Raw genomic sequence first — 22,746 nt, forward strand, 5'->3', positions numbered from 1 at the left:
TTCTTAACGATAGATTAAAACTCTTTTCCTTGATTTCTTAATCTCTGAAATGAGGATGATAACAGTACCCGTCATCTCATAGAGCTGTGGTTCAGATAAGTTGAGATAATATATGCAAACGTGTATTTGTATTCACTGTTATTAGCATTTAAAATATTTCTATAATTATCTGATTATCTGTAATTTATTTTGTGTGTATTATGACATAAGAATACAATTTATTTTTTCCAGATCATTACCTCATTGTTGCACCATGATGTATTGAATTCATATTTGTTTCTTTTTGATTTGAATTCTCACCTGTACTAAATACTTTCACATACTTGTGTCTGTTTATTAACTTTTCATTCCTTTCTATAAATCTTTCTTTTCTTACTTCAGCACCATATTTTATCTTAATTTTAGTGGTTTACTTGATATCTAAGAGTGTTTCTTTCTTTCTTTGTTTTTTTTTTTTTTTTTTTTTTTGAGACCAGGTTTTGCTCTGTTGCCCAGGCTGGAGTGCAGTGGCATGATCACAGCTCATTGCAGCCTTGATCTCCCAGGTTCAGGTGATCCTCCCACCTCTGCCTCCCTGTGTGCTGGGACTACAGGTGTGCAACACCACGCCCAGCTATTTTTTTTTGTATTTTTTGTAGAGATGGGGTTTCACCATGTTGCCTGGGCTTGTCTTGAACTTCTGGCTCAAGCAGTCTGCCTGCTTCAGGTCTCCCAAAGTGCTGGGGTTACAGGCATGAGCCACTGCGCCCACTTATTTTATTTTATTTTTTTTGAGACAGGGTCTTGCTCTGTTGCCCATTCTGGAGTGCAGTAGTATGATCATAGCTCACTGTAACCTCAAACTCCTTCAGTCAACCAATCTTCCCACCCTCATCCTCTTACCTCACTCAGCCTCACTCAGATGACCAAGTAGCTGTGACTACAGGTGCATGCCACTGCGCCTGGCTAATTTTTTATTTTTTATTTGTAATGATGGGTTATCTCTGTGTTGCCTAGGCTGGTCTGGAACTCCTGGCCTCAAGCAGTCCTCCCACCATGGCCTCCTGAGACACGGGGATTACAGGCCTAAGCCACTACACATAACCTCCCAGAATAAAACATATCGAAAGCCCTATCAAAACTCTAATTTGTCTTTTTTTAACTTGAACAAATTATTTTAGAATTTTTGAGGAATAATAATCATACTGGCCATGAAAATTTGGATGGGAGGAAAGAATTAAAAAAAAAAGGGGTTGAGTGCAGTGGCTCACGCCTGGAATTCCAGCACTTTGGGAGGTTGAGGTGGGAGGATCACTTGAGCTCAGGAGTTCCAGACCAGCCTGGGCAACGTGGTAAAACCCCGCCTTTACAAAATATACAAAAAAATTAGCCGGGTGTGGTGGTACACACCTGTTGTCTCAGTTACCAGTAAGGCTGAGGTGGGAGGATCACCTGAGCCTGGGAGATTGAGGCTACAGTGAGCCGTGACCACACCACTCATTCCAGCCTGGGCAACAGAGCAAGACCCTGTCTAAAAATAATTTTTTTTTCATGATTTCATTTTAAATCTCTTTGTAATATACATTAAAATATGTAAAGTTGGCTGGGCATGGTGGCTCAAGCCTGTAATCCCAGCACTTTGGGAGGCCGAGACGGGCGGATCACGAGGTTGGGAGATCGAGACCATCCTGGCTAACATGGTGAAACCCCGTCTCTACTAAAAAATACAAAAAAAAACTAGCCAGGTGAGGTGGCGGGCGCCTGTAGTCCCAGCTACTCGGGAGGCTGAGGCAGGAGAATGGCGTAAACCCGGGAGGCGGAGCTTGCAGTGAGCTGAGATCCGGCCACTGCACTCCAGCCCGGGCGACAGAGCAAGACTCTGTCTCCAAAAAAAAAAAAAAAAGTAAATTCAACCAAAAATATGTGGGAAAAATTTGTGATGACTTTTATTCTCACGTCAATAGAAAATGTTTTAAGAGTTTTGAAGGAAAATTGGCATTTCCATAGAATCAAGCCCCTATGTTAGTTTTTTCTTGTGTCATGAAACAGTATATACAACTGATAGATTTCTGACTTCAGTGTTGGTATTTCAGTAAGTATAAATAGCTTCTTTTTCTGATCGTCTGTGATAACTCATATTTAATATAACACAGACTACATGTACGTTATGTGTGTGGAAAGGGGGAGGAATGAAGCCCTACCCTTTCTGGCATAGTAATTATAAAACTGCTCGTCCCACCTTCTACGTGATTTTAGTGAGAAAGATAACCAGTTGTGCCTTTGCTTCTTCATGGTTGGTAAATAGACTGCATGTTTATGAGCAGTGATGCCACACCAGGCCTCTAGTGGGTCTCAGCAAAGCTTGTCGATTACATGCATTGGTTTTCCCATGTCCTAATGCCTCAGCGAAAGAATATTAGTGTGTTATTCCTCCCAACCTCTGTCTGTCTTCAGGTACTAGTATACAGGGACAACCTCTATAAACCTTTCTTTAACGTTAAATTAAATTATGCAACATCAGTTGAAAATCACTCCAGCTGCTATAACTAGGAAAAAAAATAACAAAAATAAAGAAGGTTTGGAGTAGAAAAGAAAAAGCAGAACAGCTAACATGGAGGATTTTGCTGTGGAGGCTTGGGAGGGGAAGGGCATCGGAGGGAAGGAAGCAGATCCATCCATCTGAACTCTTCTTTTTTGGAAGAGTTCTGGAACCTGAATCCTTCCTCCTTTCCCTGCTCCTGGGTTTGGAGCCATATGGTGTGTAAGAGGGGCCGGGGGTGGCTCTCCTGGCTTGAAGCTAGGAGAATTGGGGATGAAGCTTAAGAGATACTCCCCAGTTTATTACGTAGTTGAATGAAATTCCACAAAGCCTTTTCTGTTCCAAACGCCCTCATTTGTTCTTCATCTCAGGAACCATAATAGGAACTGAGAAGTAGGAACAAGCAACTCTGAGACAAAATCAGAAAGCATTGAACACACAGGGAGCCAGATTTTTTGCAACTAAGTAAAATGAATTTACAACAACTGCATTAAAGCTGCAGGTGTGAGAGTTTCTAAAAATGTTTTAGAGTACTACAAGAGATGATAAGCAGAAATGAATAGCAAAGTATCCATTGATAATATTTTGAAATATTGCAAAATAGCAAGCTACTGTGGTCATATTATTTTAATGAATGCATACACATTTATGTGGCATTCATAGACTTGCTCAGCCCCACTAATCGCTTTTGCTTCCATAAAGGATAGATTTTCTCACAAACAAATTCTCTGGCCTTGGTGGGGAGGTGTATTAGTCCATTTTCATGCTGCTGATTAAGACATACTGGAGACTGGCAATTTACAAAAGAAAGAGGTTTAATTGGACTCACAGTTCCCTGTGTCTGGGCAGGCCTCACAATCATGGTGGAAGGCAAGGAGGAGTAAGTCCTGTCTTAGATGGATGGCAGCAGGCAAAGAGAAAATGAGGAGAGGACTCCAAAGCAGAAACTCCTGATAAAAACACAGATCTCATGAGACTTATCTGGTACCACAAGAACAGTATGGGGGAAATCACCTCCATGATTCAATTATCTCCCACTGGGTCCCTCCCACAACATGTGGGAATTGTGGGAGTACAATTTAAGATGAGATTTGGGTGGGGACACAGAGTCAGACCATATCATTCCACTCCTGGCCCCTCCAAATCTCATTTCAAAACCAATCATGCCTTCCAGGCGGTTCCCCAAAGTTTTGACTCATTTCAGCAGTGACTCAGAAGTCCACACTTCAAAGTCTCATCTGAGACAAGGCAAGTCCCCTCTGCCTATGAGCCTATAAAATCAAAAGCAGGCTGTTTATTTCCTAGATACAATGGGGGTACACACACTGGGTAAATACAACCATTCCAAATGGGAGAAATTGGCAAAACAAAGGGGTTACAGGGCCCATGCAAGTCTGAAACCCAGAGGGGCAGTCAAATCTTAAAGCTCAAAAATGATCTCCTTTGATTCCATGTCTTGCATCCAGGTCATCCTGATGCAAGAGGTGGGTTCCCGTAGTCTTGGGCAACCCTGCCCCTGTGGCTTTGCAGGGTACAGCCTCTGTCCCGGCTGCTTTCATGGGCTGGCATTGAGTGTCTGTGGCTGTTCCAAGCGCACGGTGCAAGCTGTGAGTGTCTCTGCCATTCTGGGGTCTGCAGGACAGTGACCCTCTTCTCACAGCTGCACTAGGCAGTGCCCCAGTAGGGACTCTGTGTGGGGCTCTGATCTCATATTTCCCTTCTGTACTGCCCTAGCAGAGGTTCTCTGTGAGAGCCCCACCCCTGAAGCAAACTTCTGCCTGGGCATCCAGTTGTTTCCATACGTCTCCTGAAATCTAGGCGGAAACTTCCCAAACCTCAGTTATTGACTTCTGTGCACCCATAGGCTCAACACCACATGGAAGCTGCCAAGGCTTGGGGCTTGCACCCTCTGAAGCCATGGCCCAAGCTGTACATTGGCTCCTTTCAGCCTTGGCTGGAGTGACTGGGACACAGGCACCAAGTCCCTAGGAGCACACAGCATGGTGATCCTGGGCCTGGCCCATGAAACCACTTTTTCCTCCTAGGCCTCCAGGCCTGTGATGGGAGGGACTGCTGTGAAGACCTCTGACATTTTCCCCATTGTCTTGGGGATTAACATTTGGCTGCTTGTTACTTATGCAAATTACTGCAGCTAGCTTGAATTTCTCCTGAAAAAAATGGGATTTTCTTTTCTATTGCATTGCCAGGCTGCAAATTTTTTAAACTTTTATTCTCTGTTTCCCTTTTAAAACTGAATGCTTTTGGCTAGGCATGGTGGCTCATGCCTGTAATCCCAGCACATTGGGAGGGCAAAGCAGGCAGATCATGAGGTCAGGAGATCAAGATCATCCTGGCTAACACATTGAAACCCTGTCTCTATCAAAAATACAAAAATTAGCCAGGTGTGGTGGTGGGTGCCTGTAGGCCCAGCTACTCCGGAGGCTGAGACAGGAGACTGGCGTGAACCTGGGAGGTGGAGCTTGCAGTGAACCAAGATCATGCCACTGCACTCCAGCCTGGGCGACAGAGCGAGACTCTGTCTCAAAAAACAAAACAAAACAAAACAAAAACAAAAAAAACCTTGAATGCTTTTAACAGCACCCAAGGTACCTCTTGAATGCTTTGCTGCTTAGAAATTTCTTCCGCTAGATACCCAAATCATCTCTTTCGTTTTTTTTTTTTTTTTTTTTTTTTTGAGACAGAGTCTCGCTCTGCCGCCCAGGCTGGAGTGCAGTGGCCGGATCTCAGCTCACTGCAAGCTCCGCCTCCCGGGTTCACGCCATTCTCCTGCCTCAGCCTCCCGAGTAGCTGGGACTACAGGCGCCCGCCACCTCGCCCGGCTAGTTTTTTGTATTTTTTAGTAGAGACGGGGTTTCACCGGGTTAGCCAGGATGGTCTCGATCTCCTGACCTTGTGATCCGCCCGTCTCGGCCTCCCAAAGTGCTGGGATTACAGGCTTGAGCCACCGTGCCCGGCCTCAAATCATCTCTTTCAAGTTCAAAATTCCACAAATCTCCAGGGCAGGGGCAAAATGCCACCAGTTTCTTTGCTAAAACGTAACAAGAGTCACCTTTGCTCCAGTTCCCAACAAGTTCCTCATCTCCATCTGAGACCACCTCAGTCCTCTTTCGTTGTCCATATCATTGTTCATTTCATTGTCCATATCATTATCAGCATTTTGGTCAAAGCCATTCAACAAGTCTCTAGGAAGATCCAAACTTTCCCACATCTTCCTGTCTTCTGAGCCCTCCAAACTGTTCCAACTTCTGTCTGTTACCCAGTTCCAAAGTCGCTTCCACATTTTCAGGTATTTTTTCAGCAATACTTCACTCTTGGTACCAGTTTACTCTATTAGTCTGTTTTCGTGCTGCTGATAAAGACATACCTGAGACTGGGCAATTTACAAAAGAAAGAAGTTTAACTGGACTTACAGTTCTGTGTGGCTGGGGAAGCCTCAAAATCATGGCAGAAGGCAAGGAGGAGCAAGTCAGGTCTTACATGGATGACGGCAGGCAAAGAGAGAATGAGGAAGATGCAAAAGCAGAAACCCCTGATAAAACCGTCAGATCTCATGAGACTTATTCACTACCACAAGAACAGTATGGGGGAAATCACCCCCATGATTCAGTTATCTCCCAGCAGCTCCTTCCTACAACATGTGGGAATTACGGGCGTACAATTCAAGATGAGCTGCCGCTACATATCAGGAGGGGTATCTGGAGCCCTGTGCTGGGGGAAGTGCTGTTGTAGTTATTGAGTTCCAGTAGCACATCCTTTAGAATGTGACAGAAACATCTGAACTCTTTTTTGACTGAGGCACTTTCTTTACACTCTGCAGTATAAGAATGCGGGAGTGATTGAGTTGGAAGCATGCATCAAGGCCGTACGTGTCCTTGCAATTCAGAAACGGAGCATGGAAGCGTCAGAATTTCTTCAGAATGCAGTCTACATTAACCTTCGACAGGTGAGTGTACGTCTACCTGTAAGTGGAAGAGTTAATCTAGTTCTTGTGGAATTAACTATGAATTCAGCTTCTTTTGTTTTGCCGAGGTTCAGCATGCCATGATAAAAAATGTTGAATCTTAACTTGATTTCTAATTAACGTGGTTATTTGTATATTTTACTTCTACTTCTTTCATTGTGGTATTTAACTTTCAAAATTTAGAACTTGCTGTTCTTTGCATTTTTTTGTTTGTTTGTTTGGAGAAATAACTGTTTTACCAGCTTGGCAACCTTCAACAAACTTCACGCCTCTTGTCTTGATATTGTCACTCATGAAGTACTTGCCATTTGTAACCCTATTTGGGGTGTTGGGTTTATAAAACAGGCAGTTGATGAAAGCACTTATATAGCTCCTTTGACACAGTGGTAACCTAGCAAATAATACTTAAATCTGAATCTGAATGGATTTTTAATAAAACAATCATCAAAACCTTTCGGTGTGGATTGATGATGCTAAATCCTAAAATTGATAGTCTTAGAAGGATTTTAGATATTTAGTTAGTTGAACTTGGATCTTTATAGATAGGGAAACTGAGACCAAGTTAAACAATTTGCTTAAGGATACAAGACGAGTATGAGAACATAGGTCACTGTAATTCAGCAGATACTTAGTGAAGAGGGTGTTGTGCTAAGGGTGGGGGAAAGAGGTGAGGCAGGCGGGTCCTGTCCTCATCCATCTGACAGTTTTGTGGGAAAGGCAGACATTGAACAGTGGGTAAGTGGAAAAAAATTGGAGGTACAGGTGCCAAGGGAGCAAGTGGCAAAAGAATTTAACTTAGTTTAATGGAGGTGGAGGGTGTGGGGGCCAGGGACTGTCTCTAAGTCAGTGACACTGGAACTGGGCCTTGAAGGATGAATAGGAGATAGCCAAGTAAAGAGGGGATGGGAGAAGGTCATTCAGGAAGAAAATGGCTCAGCGTGAGTGATGTCCTGAAACAGAACACATCACTGGGAGAGACCAAATAAAGTCAGAGATGGCGGTGGGGGTAGAAAGAGGGGGAGATAGAGAGGGAGGGGAAGAGGGAGGGAGGGAGAGGAAGAGAGAGGGGTAGGGAGGACAGAGTCTGAGCGGGAGGGCTTTCTCGGCCAGGTGAAGCATCTAGGGCTGCTTCTAAGAGTGGCAGGTTTTAAAAGCAAAGTCTTGACCGGGCGCGGCGGCTCATGCCTGTAATCCCAGCACTTGGGGAGGCGGAGGCGGATGGATCAGGAGGTCAGGAGATTGAGACCATCCTGGCTAACACGGTGAAGCCCTGTCTCTACTGAAAAGACAACAGATTAGCCAGGCGTGGTGGCGGGTGCCTGTAGTCCCCAGCTCCTTGGGAGGCTGAGGCAGGAGAATGGCGTGAACCCAGGAGGTGGAGCTTGCAGTGAGCCGAGATCACACCACTGCACTCCAGCCTGGGCGACAGAGCCAGACTCTGTCTCAAAAAAAAAAAAAAAAAAAAAAAAAGGAAAAAGAAAAAAAAAAGCAAGGTCCTAACATCAGGGACTGATGCAACCAGATTTGTATGGAGTGGAGGGAGAGAGAGGGAGGGGGCCCATTGCAGAGGCCCTTGGGGAGCCCAGGCGAGCAGTGCTGACAGCTTCCCCAAAGGACTGGGGCTGTTGGCGGGAAGGCCAGCCCACTGGAAACGTGCTTGGGGGTCTATGTGGAAAGGGTCAGTGGCCGGCTGTGGGTCGGCTGGAATGGAGTATTCCTCCATTAGGTGCCTGATGGTCAGGCTGGGCTCTGAGGAGGGCAAGCTGCCAGGCAGTGGTGGAGGGAAAGAGGAGAGGTTCAGCTGTGCACATAACGAGAGAGGTGTGGGTCTGGGGGCTCAGGCGAGAGGGCAGGGGGTGGAGGAGAGAGGAGAGAGACTTTCAAATCAGTTTCTCTTTTGGACACACAAAATGTGTGACTAATATATAAGACACTCATGCCTCTATCATCCAGATTTAATATGTTGAAATGTTGCCATACTGACTACAGAGATTCTTAATTTTTTTCAATGAAAAGCAAATAACCTAAGTAGAAACAAAATAACAGTTCACCACCATCTCAGAGTTGGTCCATATTTTGGTACTTTATAATGTTTATAGCCATAGTCTATAAAAAGAGAGGCGTTTAGCATGAGAGTTGAGCACACAGACTGGGTACAGACTGCTGGGGTCGTCATTCCAGCTTCACTTGCCTTGGCAAGATGTTTAACCTCTGTGTGCCTCAGTTCCCTCTCTGTAAGGTGTATTTACTGCCCCTCGGACCCCTCATCTTGGCTAATTTCCTAGATGAGACATTGGCAGGGAGGCCGATAAGCCAAAGTGGCAAGTGTCAGCATCACACCAAAGGGAGAGACCAGAACAGAGTAAAGCCCGTAAACCAAGTAAAAAACAAACGACAACACAGTCCCTCAAAGCTGTAGGCCACATTGTGTAAGGGAAACAGCGCCACTATTGGTGCAGTGTGTCATCAGGAGAGCATTAGGAAGAGGTCCATATCTTTCAGTTTATATTGAAGTTTCTGGTAAAGATGGGCAGAAGCGGGAACCTGACATTTCAAAGTGGAAGCTTCAGTTACCTGGGCGCCCAAGGGGAGGTATTCTCCCCGGTGATTCCGGGCAAATGAACCAACATCTGGATCATACCTCTCATTTGACACGCTTTTCAGGGGACCTCGGAGGGGTTCAGCACTGTGCCGGGCCACAGATTTGCAGGGCCAATGAGGATGTGGTCCCTGCTCCAGAGCTTGATGCTCTAAGTGCTGAGGGTGGAGGGCTTCCTGGAGGAGGTGCTCTCCGAGGAGACTGAAAAGTACCCAGCAGAGTGGGGCTGAGAAGCCTCTGAGCAGAGAGACTGGGTGTAAACATGTGGCTGGGTGTGAGCTCTGAGCACAGAAGTCACTTGGGGGTCAGAGCAGTTTTGTTTGTGAGGGACAATGTGGAGAAGAGAGGCCCCGACGCAGGCTGCGGTCAGTTCCTGTTGTAGGTCTTGCATAAAAGTTATCAGGTGGTCAAGAGAGAATCTCTGGAGGAATCCAAGCTGGGAGTTGCAGTGGAGTCGAGCTGTCAGATGGGCTCAGGTTCACACCCTTGCGTTACCACCTGTTAGCTGCGTAACCTTGAGGACAGTCACTCGGTGTCTCTGCCTCTTAATGTTATGGTCTGCAACATGACAGGATAACAAGCTCATGTGGTCACTGGAAGGACTGGCTTTGACACCTCCTGCCCAGTTATGTCTTGGTGCCTGCCCCATAAAGTGACTCTGCGATGGGCAAGTGTTATGATCAGATTGGAGGGTGTAAAGAGACATGTATTTGTGACAGTGGAGGGTGGACTGTGCTTTTAAAGGGACCCTCCGAAGGCCTGAAGCAGTGGAATTGCAGACAATTTGGTTGGCAGCCGGGGGCAGGGCTTTGAGACTGACTTGCCCTTAACAACTGGAGTTGCCTTTGCAAGTTAATGCTGCTAAATTGGGCTTGCTGGGAATCCGTTTTCACTGGTGGGTATAGAAACACACATTTCATAAAATAAAATGTTTTCACTTAAAATGTGAGGACATTTTGTTCTTTGGAGCAGCCTGTCCTTTTGCTGTTTGCTCTTTCTTCCTGTGGACCACTAGAGGTCAGCAAAGACACGCGGGAAGGGGAACAGCACTCTCCAGTGCTAGGCGGGTGGGGACAGTGCAGATGTGGTTCCCTGGCCCTGTGAGTTTTCCCCAGCACGAGGCTTGGCTTGAGTTGACTCATCTCCATGTTTGTTTGCCAGATGAGCAGGCAGCAAGATAATGAGTTCTGGTGGGATTTTATAAGAACAATAAAGAAGAAGGGTCTGTAGTTTTTCTGAAATAGAACAAGCTTTTGGTTCTTCATCAAGTATGTTCCATTGTAGAATTGATGAGTTGTATCTATTCCTGGAAATGACTTTGGCTAATGTGGAAATTTTGAAAGGAACCGAGATATAATTATTGCAGGTTCCTTCTGCTTTAAGAATCCCTGTGCAAATATAAAAACTGATAAATAATACATCTGGATTTAGTGGCATTGGAAAGGATTTTTTTCGTTTTACGGAATTCACTGCTGAGTTCCTTCTCTTTGTGTGCAGGGATATGGATTGACCTGTCTTTTCTTTAGTTGTTTAGGTGAGTGGCTTATGATAATTATCTCTCTAAGATAATTCACAAATGGCAGCAAACACCTCATTTAATAACTGTCTACCTATACATTTATGGGTTGGACATGTGGATTTTACAGGCAAATAGTGAGGTAGAGGTGAGGTGGAAGAAGCGTGGACTTTGGCCCCCCAGATTTAGGTTGAAGTTGCCATTTCCTCACTGTGCGACCTGGAATAGTTATGTAACCTCATTAGCCTGTTTCCAAGTCTATAAAATGGGAATGATAGCTGGGTGTGGTGTTGGACACCTGTAATCCCAGCTACTCGGGAGGCTGAAGCAGGCAAATCACTTAAACCCAGGAGGTGGAGGTTGCAGTGAGCTGAGATGGCACCACTGCACTCCAGCCTGAGTGACAAGAGCAAAACTACATCTAAAAAAAAAAAACAAAATAAAATGAAATAGGCATGATGATATGCCCTTCTTTCTAGAGTTGCTGTAAGTTGTAAATGATAGAATAATGCATATAAAGGGCTAAGCAGTGTGCTTGGCTTTTAGAAAGCATTCAGCAAACATGTCTGCCTCACGCCTCGCTGGTTGTATCAAAGGGATGCAGGCAGCTCCTGTTTGTTGAGGACCCATTAACAGACAGTTTACAGGCTTGTGAATTTGGGTATTTTCTTTAATCCTTATAATTCTGTGTTTCCAGTATAGTTATTCTTGGTTGTAGAGGAGAAATCTCAGGCTAAGGAAAGGTTGTACAGCTTGTCCAAAGCCAGCCCATAATTTCAGAGAGAAAGGGCCTCTGGGAGGCGTGCTGGTTCTCTCTTTCCTGGCCTCACTCACATGTTCCACACTAAAGGCCAGGCACTCGGCGCTATGTCAGTCATCTGCTAGCCTTGAGTGTTCAGTGGTGTCGCACTGACTGAGCTTCAGGTCTAGAGGGGGAAATGGGTACTGAGCAGATAAACATAAACATAGATAATTGTAAATTTGATCCAAGGAAAAGAACATGCTCTGCCTTGTAGACCTGGGGAATTTTCTAGTCAGGCCTGCTCTTGCAGTATTAATCCTGTAAAATAAGCTCTGTTGGCACACAGAAAGGATGAAAAAGCAGAGCCTCTCCATTATTGGATAAGCGGAAACTCATTGATAATACGAGTGATTAAGCAGCCAGCTTGTTGCATGCGTTTAGCTAGATTCTTTTCAGATATTGGCCATAATCATCACAACAACTTTGCAAAGTAGTTTATTACACTCCATTTTAAGGTTGAGAAATTGAGAAGAGGAATTTGCCGTGTATCCAGGATTGTCTTGTAGATACCACCATTGGTATTTAAACCATTTGGGTTCTAAAATCCAGGCTCTATGTACCACATCAGGTAGTTTCCCCCAAACTACCCAAATGGTTGAAATTCACTTTCTTAATTCTTAATTCTTAATTCTTTTCTTTTTTAAGACAGAGTTTCGCTCTTTTAGCCCAGGCTGGAGTGCAGTGGTGTGATCTTGGCTCACTGCAACCTCTGCCTCTTGGGTTCAGGCGATTCTCCTCCCTCAGCCTCCCAAGTAGCTGGGATTACAAGTGCCCTCATCACACCAGCTAATTTTTGTATTTTTGGTAGAGATGGAGTTTCACCATGTTGGCCAGGCTGGTCTCAAACTCCTGACCTAAATCCGCCCGCCTCAGCCTGTCAAAGTGCTGGGATTACAGGCGTGAGCCACCATGCCTGACTCACTTCCTTAATTCTTTTTTTTTTTTTTTGAGACGGAGTTTCGCTGTTGTTGCCCAGGCTGGAGTGCAATGGCAAAATCTCGGCTCACTGCAACCTCCGCCTCCTGGGTTCAAGTGATTCTCCTGCCTCAGCCTCCCGAGTAGCTGGGATTACAGGCATCCGCCACCACACCTGGCTAATTTTGTATTTTTAGTAGAGACGGGGTTTTTCCATGTTGGTCAGGCTGGTCTTGAACTCCCGACCTCAGGTGATCCACCTGCCTCAGCCTCCCAGAGCGCTGGGATTACAGGCGTGAGCCACCACGCCTGGGTCACTTTCTTAATTCTTAATTAGTCAAAAATGGCAAGTGACAGTAAGAGAAAGTGGTAGTAAGGAATTGTTTGAAAAACTAGAAAATAATCTGACTTTACCAGATTAGAGAACATACTCTAGGATTAATGCACACTGAATCTAACACCCTTTGCCTCCCACAAACCAAATATTCAGGAATGATTTTGAGCCATTTGAAAACATTTTGGCTTATGATACTGCTGACTAAGACCTGCCACCTCTTTGTTCCTGGTTAATTTTCTCTTCAAAGCCATTCAAATTTTATGCAGGCTACTCTGTTCAGATGTAAGAATAGCCTCTTTAAAATTTTTGATGCAGTTCCTTAATGAAGCTGTTGCTAAGGAAACCCAGGAAAAGCCCGCTAGCTATGCACATAATAATTGCAACCTCAGAACTTTATGTCAATTTAAGCTGAAAATCAGAGGCACGGGGAGATTTAGGAAAGGCTTTTTAAGCTAGAAGGGGGAAAGTAGTAGGAATGCAGCTTAGCTATGACTGAAACAGTTCAGTCTAGCCAGCAGGGTGCGTGGCTTTCAGAGATGGTTTGTGAGGAATTCATAGTTCTCACAAAGAAGCTGTTGGATGGGGAAGGAGGAAAGTCAAGTTCCTTATTAGAGATAGAAAAGGAGAGAGAGGGAACTGAGACATTTCTGAATGAACAAGAGTCTGGTGTATAGCACCTTGTCTTTAGAAGAGAGAAAGAGGCATGTAAGGAAATCTCTCTTGAGTGAGTAGTCAAAGCTGCAGAGATAGGAGCAAGCCAGGTGGGCCTCTGATGCCCTGCTGGGCTGTGGATGGCAGCTGCCTGCAAAGCCGTGGGAATCTTTGACCCAGTCCTTAGGTTGGAGTTTCAGATCTCCATTCGAAGCCCAGAAAGTGGTGAAAGAGGGAGAGGACTAAAATAAAGGAAAAGCCAGAGCCTGGAGAATGAGTCCCATATCTGTGCTGTGGGTTATTCTGTTTAACCCAGGAAGGCATTGAGAATGGTGCTCCAGGATGAGAATGGTGCTTCACAGCTTCCCGCATGGGGACATGCCTGCAGTTGGTGCAAATACTTATTTCATGGGCGTTGATATTTATCCCTTTTTATTTATTTATTTAGAGACAGGGTCTCACTTTCTTGCCCAGACTGGAGTGCAGTGGCCGGAACTCCTCTCACCGCAACTTCTGCCTCCCAGGCTCAAGCAATTCTCCTACCTCAGCCTCACAGGTAGCTGGGGTTACTGGCACCCACCACTACTGCCTGGATAATTTTTGTATTTTTAATACAAACGGGGTTTCATCATGTTGGCCATGATGAAGGCTGGTCTTGAACCCCCAACCTCAAATGATTCACTTGACTTGGCCTCCCAAAGTGCTGGCATTACAGGCATGAGCCACCACGCCCGGCCTTCATCTTTATTTTTTTGCTTTAGCTGTTAGGAGCCTTAGAGCTGAGTCTCTAGCTTACCCTTAATAATTACACCTACTTCATGGCAGACATTTTTGTGATTTAACCTTCCCCTGGTTTCCTTTAACTAGAATTCTCATTTTCTCTTTAGACTGATTTTTATCTTTTTTTTTTTTTTTTTGGTTATTGTTGTTAAATTGTATGTGTTTAAAAATTTGATTTTAGATCCTTTTTTAGAATGAGGCAGAATGTAAATAAATGCATAAACAGAGCGTATTACAGACACTCACTGCTTTTAGAAATTCTAAGCTCTTTACCTTAGGGGTTACCTTAGAGCTGAGCTGAATATTAAAGTGATACACTTTTAATAGGAAAGTTTGGTAATGCATGCAGATTCTAGAGTGGGGACTGTATCTTATTAATTTTTTTAGCCACTGTGCGAAGCAAAATACTTGTCATAGACCAGGCACTTATTAATGTTTGTCGGATGCATGAAGTGGAGTTAGCTATGACTCATGCTCCATCCTGTGGCACTCACCAGCGTCAGCACCACTTGCCTGAGCAGCCGTGACAGCAGTGACCTATTGGTGGGTGTGCACACCCGTGTCTGCATTTAATCCGTAAAACCTCCCCATAAGGGATTGCTTTTATTATTTTATATTTGTAATGTATAATATACTTTATTTTTACTTGGAAAGACTTCAAACCTTCAGAAAAGCTGCAGGAGTAGTCCAGTGAACACTTACATGCCCTTCACCTAAAAGGGCAGTGTTAGCCAGGTGCGGTGGCTCATGCCTGTAATACCAGCACTTTGGGAGGCCGAGGCGGACAGATCACCTGAGGTTAGGAGTTTGAGACCAGCCTGACCAACATGTAGAAACCCCGTCTCTACTAAAAATATAGAATTAACCGGGCATGGTAGCGCATGCCTGTAATCCCAGCTACTTGGGAGGCTGAGGCAGGATAATTGCTTGAACCTGGGAGGCCAGGTTGCAGTGAGCCAAGATCGTGCCATTGCACTCCAGTCTGGGCGACAAGAGCAATGTTTGTCCTTCTGTGTCTAGATTACTCACTTAGCGTCATGTTTTCATGGCTCATCCGTGTTGTAGCACGTATCAGTCCTTCATTCCTTCTATGGTCACGTAGTATCCGCTGTGTGGAGATAAATGTTTTATTTATCCATGCGTTGGTTGATGGACATTAGGTTGTTTCCACTCTTTGGCTATTAAGAATAATGCTGCAATGAACACTCATGTATTTTGTGGGAAAAAAGTTTTGTGGGAATGTACAAGTGTTTGTGGGAACACGTATTTTCAGTTCTCTTGGGTATATACTTCGGAGTGAAATTGCTGGGTTTAACTTTTTGAGGAAATGTCAAACTTTTCCAAAGCAGCTGTGCCATTTTACATTTCTACCAGCAATGACTGAAGGTTCTAGTTTCTCCATATCCTCATCAACACTTGTTATTGTCCATCTTTTGATGAGAGCCATTCTAGTGGGCATGAAGTGATGTCTCATTTTGGTTTTGATTCACATTTCCCTGGCCACATGTATATCCATTCAAACTTTGTCAAGTTGTTTTTTTTTTTTTTTTTTGAGACAGAGTCTTGCTCTGTTGCCCAGTCTGGAGTGCAGTGGCATAATCTTGGCTCACTGCAACCTCCGCCTCCCGGGTTCAAGCAATTCCCCTGCCTCAGCCTCCCAAGTAGCTGGGTTTACAGGCATACACCACCACACACAGCTCATTTTTGTATTTTTGGTAAGAGGGTTTTATCATGTTGGCCAGGCTGGTCTTGAACTCCTGGCCTCAAGTGATCCATCTGCCTCGGCCTCCCAGATTGCTAGGATTTCAGGCATGAATTACCATGCTCGCCCCATTTCACTTTCTTGATGGTGTCCTTGGCAGCACAAAAGTTTCTAATTTTGGTGAAGTCTAATTTATTTATTTTTTCATCATGTGTCTTTGGTGTTATATATTTAAAAAAATTGCTAACCCAAGATAATGAAGATTTATTGTTTTCTTTTAGGAACTTTATAGGGTTAGTTTTTACATTTAGGTCTGTGACCCATTTTGAGTTAATTTTTGTTCATCATGTGAGTTAGAGGGTCCAACTTTATTCTTTTCATTCTTTTTTTTTTTTTTTTTTTTTTTTGAGACGAAGTCTCTCTTTGTCACCCAGGCTGGAGTGCAGTGGTGCGATCTTGGCTCACTGCAGCCCCCACCTCCCGGGTTCAAGTGATTCTCCTGCCTCAGACTCCTGAGTAGCTGGGATTACAGGCGCCCGCCACCACACCCGGCTACTTTTTTTCTATGTTTAGTAGAGATGGGTTTCACTGGGTTGGCCGGGCTGATCTTGAACTCCCGACCTCAGACAATCCATCCACCCGGCCTCCCAAAGTGCTGGGATTACACGCGTGAACTCCTGGGCTAACTTTATTCATTTATATATGAATATCCAGTTGTCCCAGCAGCATTTGTTGTAAAGACAATTCTTTCCCCATTGGCACTCTTGTGGAAAATTAGTTGATTGTAATTCTTTTTTTTTTTTCTGGACTCTTAATTCTATTCCATTGATCTTATGTGGTACTTATGCCAGTACCACACTATCTTGGTTATTATAGCTTTGTAGTAAGTTTTGAAGTTGGGAAGTGTGTCTCCTCCAACTTCGTTCTTTTTGAAGATTGTTCTGGCTATTCTGGGTCCCTTGTACTTCTATGTGAATTTTGGTATAAGCTTGTCAATTTCTCCAAAGAAGCCAGCTGGGATTTTGATAGAGGTTGCATTGAGTCTGTGGATCAATTTGAGGTATTTTGCCATCTTAACAATATGGTCTTCCAATCCATGAACATGAGATACCTACAATAAAGAACCAGCAAATCTTCCTTTTTTCCAGGAAGGAGACAAATTTAGTTGGCAGGCAAAACTTAGAATTTAATTTTTTTGTTTTAATTGATTATTTTTTATCTTGGCCATTTCCTAATAAGAAAGGCATCTTATGTTACTGTCATGTTTAGATTAGGTGTTCTAGGAATCAGTAATTTCATCTGTAGGATATGGGTTTTATTAAGCTTATAGATTGTCTTCTCATTTTTTGGCTTCATCCCTTTCTTTTCTTTTCTTTTCTTTTTTTTTTTTTTTTTGAGACAGAGTCTCGCCCTGTCACCAGGCTGGAGTGCAGTGGCGTGATCTCGGCTCACTGCAAGCTCTGCCTCCTGGGTTCACGCTATTCTCCTGCCTCAGCCTCCCAAGTAGCTGGGACTACAGGCGCCCGCCACCACGCCCGGCTAATTTTTTGTGTTTTTAGTAGAGACGGGGTTTCACCGTGTTAACCAGGATGGTCTCAATCTCCTGACCTCGTGATCTGTCCGCCTTGGCCTCCCAAAGTGCTGGGATTACAGGCGTGAGCTACCGCGCCTGGCCCCCTTTCTTAATTTTGTATGTCCCTTCAAGGCTTCATTTTAGTTGGTGGCTTACTTTTTTCTTTTTATACCAATTTAATTACAATAAATACTTCTTTTATAAAGCAAACAATATATGGGGACAAGTGATTTATTCTAGTATTTCTTTCCTGTATGTGTTTCACCTTAAATGTGTCATGTATAATGTGAAGATTTGGGGCTGATATTAATTCTCTTAGGGGAGGTGTGATGTGAGCAGGATGGCAGAGTAGGACCTTTTGGCACTTGCCCACCTGAAGAAACAACCTGACAACCATCCACACACACACCTTCACAGGAGCCAGGAAGCCAGGCAGGAGACCACAGCCACACCCAGGAAACCAGGCAGGAGACCACAGCCACACCCAGGAAACCAGGCAGGAGACCACAGCCACACCCAGGAAACCAGACAGGAGACCACAGCTACACCCAGGGCTCGCACATAAATAAGAAAAGGTGCATGCAAGAGGATGGGAAGGACAGCCTTGCACCACCGAAGTCAGCCTCCTCCGGCCCCAGGCAGCACAGCATGGAGGGAGACGACCTCCACCAGGGAAAGGAGAGCAACGTGAGTGCCAGGCCTGCCTCGGACCTCAGCACCATGCCGCCCTGATAAAATCCAGCACTGGGCAGGCCCTGTGGCCCCGAACACCAGGCTGGGCCATGGACTGAGCAATGTTTTTTAATGGAAAAAAAAAAGAAGTATGTTAATAGTTAAAAAGAAAAGAAAAATTTCAAATAATATTTAAGTTTGGAAAATACCTAGTGATTTTTGTTTTGGCAATGTAGTGGTCCAAAAACTCTCAGCACAAGTTCCTTAAAATTCTGATGAAGAGATAAAAATCCCACCATTCCCATCCCTAGCATCTTTCAAAATGCATAGCTGATTGTTAAGAAGGAAAAGGAAATCCTTTTCCCAAAAGCAGGAATTCTGAAAGTCAGTGGGCCTTGGAAGGCAGAGAATGCCCTGCCTAGCTGTGGTAACAGCTTTCAGTGCTCACATAGGAGGATAGGAAATAAACCTTAGACCTGCCCAGACTTGGGAGCTGGATGGCAGACCCATGTGTAAAGCCAAGATCCCCCAAACGACACGCTTAGTAAAAGAATGAAATAGAAAGTATCTCAGTCCTTAAAGTAAGAAGATAAGGAAACTTGATCTTGTTGGAAGGTGTGTTAGGGTTCTCTAGAGGGACAGGACTGATAGGATATATATGTATATAAGGGGGAGCTTATTAAGTATTAACTCACGTGATTATAAGCTTCCACAATAGGCCGTCTGCAAGCTGAGGAGCGAGGAGAGCCAGTCCCAGTCCCAAAACTGAAGAACTGGGAGTCCGATGTTCTAGGGGGGAAAGCATCTAGCATGGGAGAAAGATGTAGGCTGGGAGGCTGGGCCAATCTCGTCTTTTCATATTTTTCTGTCTTCTTATATTCTTAAGTGCGCTGGCAGCAGATGAAGGGTGGGTCTGCCTTTCCTAGCCCACTGACTCAAATGTTAATCTCCATTGGCAGCACCCTCACAGACACACTCAGAATCAATACTTTGCATCCTTCAATTCCATCAAGTTGACGCTCAGTATTAAGCATTACGGAAGGAAATAAAACCAATCCAAAGAGGGTTTATTTTAAAGTTGTCCTGGCATAAGAGTGACCACAAACTCCTGGCAGAAAAACAGAAATCCTTCTGGAGTGAGAAGCTATGTTCTGAATGAATCAGTGAACAGAAAATATAAAAACGGTTCATGGAAGCTCTGGATAGAGATGTTAGACCCCAAACATACTACTTTTGTCTCTCTCCCAAGGTCTCATTTAAGTATCCCAAAGTATTTGTTTTTTTTTTTTTTTGAGATGGAGTCTTGCTCTGTCACTCATGCTCAAGTGCAGTGGCATGATCGTGGCTCACTGCAACCTCTGCCCCCTGGGTTCAAGTGATTCACCTGCCTCAACTTCCCAAGTAGCTGGGATTATAGGCACGCTCCACCGTGTCTGTCTAATTTTTGTATTTTTAGTAGAGACGGGGTTTCACCATGTTGGCCAGGCTGGCCCAAAGTGTTTTTATAGGAAAGAAACTATAATGACAATCATATCTGTTGCCACCACGATGTGCTGGGAATTCAGAGGGGAATACGAATGGTCTCCTTCTGCAGAGAGCTCTTTCTGTTTGAGGAGACAGATCTGCAGTGTTTTGTGAGTGTAGTGCTGAAGGCATTAGTCTATTTTGGACAGGCAGGAGAGGAGTTTAGGAAAGCAGTGATGGGGGTGGGTGACGTTTTAGCTGTGTATGGTCTTATTTAATTGGTTTTTAATTTCAGGCTCCATGAGTTGTCATTGGAGGGACTAGATTTTATGGAGAACAGACTTAGAGAAACTCAGAACTTGGCCGGATGTGGTGACTCACACCTGTAATCCCAGCACTTTGGGAGGCTAAGGCGGGCAGATCACCTGAGGTCAGGAGTTTGAGACCAGGTTAGCCAACATGCCAAAACCCCTCTTCTACTAAAAATACAAAAATTAGCCAGGTATGGTATCAGGCACCTGTAATCCCAGCTACTCAGGAGGCTGAGGCAGGAGAATTGCTTGAACCTGGGAGGCGGAGGTTGCAGTGAGCCGAGATCATGCCATTACACTCCAGCTTGGGCAAGAAGAGTGAAACTCTGTCTCAAAAAAAAAAAAAAAAAAAATCTGGCATGGAAAGATGAATGTGGAGAAAAGCTGTAGTCAGAGTTCAAATCATCTTTAAAGTACACATGAACACGCTCGCTCACTAAACCCAAAGATAGTAAAAGTAGGCAGTATTTCTTGAAGCCTTTCTTGAAGTATTTCTTGAAGGAGTGGGTTTTTCAGGTTATCCAAGAGTGAATCAAAGGCTGGAACTAGGGTGATCAGGGGTCAAGTGTGGCCTTTGCTTGGCCATCTCTTTTGGATGGTGCATTTACCAAGGGCACTGACTGTTTACAAAGTATCCTTCCTCTAGCACGTGGTGGGTACACCTGGTAGTCTAGGAACCTTCCAGGTACCTGTCCAAGGCATAGGGCACAGCATCCCTGTTTCAGCCATCTCTCTGTCCATCTTCTTCCCAACACTGTGATTCTTTTTTTTTTTGAGATGGAGCCTCGCTCTTGTGCTGGAGTGCAGTGGCGCGATCTTGGCTCACTGCAACTTCTACCTCCCGGGTTCAAGTGATTCTCCTGCCTCAGCCTCCCGAGTAGCTGGGACTGTAGGCACCCACCATCACTCCTGGCTAATTTTTGTATTTTTAGTTGAGATGGGGTTTCACTGTGTTGGCCAGGCTGGTCTTGAACTCCTGACCTCAGGTGATCCGCCTGCCTCAGCCTCCCAAAGTACTGAGATTACAGGCATGAGCCACATTGCCTGGCCCCAATACTGTGATTCTTTATGGGCCTATCTCCTCTACTACTTCATTAATTTTTGATGGATAGGGTCTTATTGAAGTTTTTGTTTTGTTTTCTTTCTTACCTTTGAATGATTAAAACTGAAAATGGATCCAATTACTTTAGGCAGATGCTTTTTAAAGGAAAATCCTTGGTACATGCCTCATATTCCTATTCCGGGATGTAAGAAAGTAAGTTAGGTTTTTTCCAAACTTTTTTGATAGAACTAAATGGAAAGTTTGTATAATTTTGAAGACGTCTTTTCTCTCCGGGTAATTATGGCTGGAAATAGCTGGTGAGAGAAGCAGAGTGTGTTTTCCAAACCTGGGACTGTGTGGGGCCCACTGTTTCCCATCCTGCATTCTTCCACGGTCATCACTTACTTGAGTGCTGCCACCAGGCTGCCCCTCCGCATCTGTCACGCCTTGTTCTTCTAGTCACTGCAAGTGCCCACGTTTGAGAAGGCTAATGAGGATTAAGGCATTTTCTGAGCATCTGTGGCTGGTTAACTTGGGGTTAGAACCTGTGGTTTCAAAGGCATTAACTAACAGTGATAGTTCTGTTTCTTGAACACTCACCGAGAGTTTTAGGCTTATGCTTAGTGTTCGCATTATTTTATTGAGTCTTTTCAACAACTGTAATTAGATTTGATGATCCCTATTTCTTAGGGATAATGCAGATGTGGCCCTGGAACTCAGGACTTTACAGCTCCAGGCTGTATTCCTCCCTCTCCATCCTGCCAGAGACAGTCCTGTGTCTGGAGTTTCCCTCTGATGTTATCACTTTATTTCTTGTTAACAGAATAAAGCAGGTCTAAACTTACTTTCTACTTGGAAATGGAGTAGTGAATTAATATTCGGATCCCCCAGAGTCTGCCTTGTGAGTAAACCTCCTTGTCTTGAGGAGTCTTGGAGCCACTTCCGTTGGAACCTCACATAAACATCTGGGCCCTGAACTCGGACTTCGTGACTGTGCAGCCTGTAGAAAGATTAGAACAAAGATGTGCTGATTAATATTCCCTAAAAGAGCAGCAGGTTGGAAATGAGTTTGGGGATTTCATCTCAAGATTTCTTGAGGATCTTGGCCTAGCTTTGCCTGGGACCGTTTTGTACTCCCTGGCTCCTTGTGCCATAGGTGCCTGTGTTGACCAAACATGGCTTTGTCCCAAGGCTCCCTGGGCTCACAGCTTCTTAGTCAAGTGTCTGCCTAGTGCCCAAAAGCAGTTGCACTTGAGCTTTTCCCATTAAGGAACCGTTTTAGGGCTTTGAAGTGATGTCAATTCCATTTGCAATATAGTGTTTATCATTTGATTTCTTATTACACTGAAATGATAAGAGGAATGAAATAATATATTACTGATCATAGTATCACAACCTTTCATCTTAGAGAGAATCAATGGGAGTTCTAACGCATTGGAGGTCAAGGCATGTGACCCTCCCAGCTGTCACCTTTGTTTTAGATGTTGGCCTCTTTAAGGGCACTGGCTAAGATAAGTATTTGTCTTCTCTTCCCCAACATCTTTTATCATGTTTGGCAAAAAGTGGTGCAGCTGAAGGTCTGGGCATTTCCAGATTTGTGATAAAGGCGTTAAGTACCCCCACCTCTTCTTCTTCTTCTTCTTCTTCTTCTTCTTCTTTTTGACACGGAGTTTCACTCTTGTTGCTCAGGCTGGAGTGTAGTGGCACGATCTCTGCTCACTGCAACCTCCGCCTCCCGGGTTCAAGCAATTCTCCTGCTTCAGCCTCCCAAGTAGCTGGGATTACAGGCATGCGCCACCACACCTGGTTAATTTTGTATTTTTTAGTAGAGACGGGGTTTCTCCATGTTGGTCAGGCTGGTCTGGAACTCCTAACGTCAGGT

General features: G+C 44.5%; 1 protein-coding gene across 5 annotated transcripts in view; it reads left to right on the forward strand.

Annotated features, from left to right (window-relative positions):
- Positions 1-22,746, forward strand: part of LOC105488384 (trafficking protein particle complex subunit 9) — a 724,351-nt gene that overhangs the window by 57,928 nt on the left and 643,677 nt on the right. For all 5 annotated transcript variants that reach the window (XM_071067768.1, XM_071067767.1, XM_071067769.1 and 2 more), the window contains one exon: positions 6,357-6,482. In XM_071067768.1, the coding sequence (XP_070923869.1) occupies positions 6,357-6,482 (126 nt within the window). The remainder of the gene's footprint in view (positions 1-6,356; positions 6,483-22,746) is intronic.

This window comes from Macaca nemestrina, chromosome 8 (genome assembly GCF_043159975.1).
Source record: "Macaca nemestrina isolate mMacNem1 chromosome 8, mMacNem.hap1, whole genome shotgun sequence".
In the NCBI taxonomy this organism is placed as follows: Eukaryota; Metazoa; Chordata; class Mammalia; order Primates; family Cercopithecidae; genus Macaca; species Macaca nemestrina.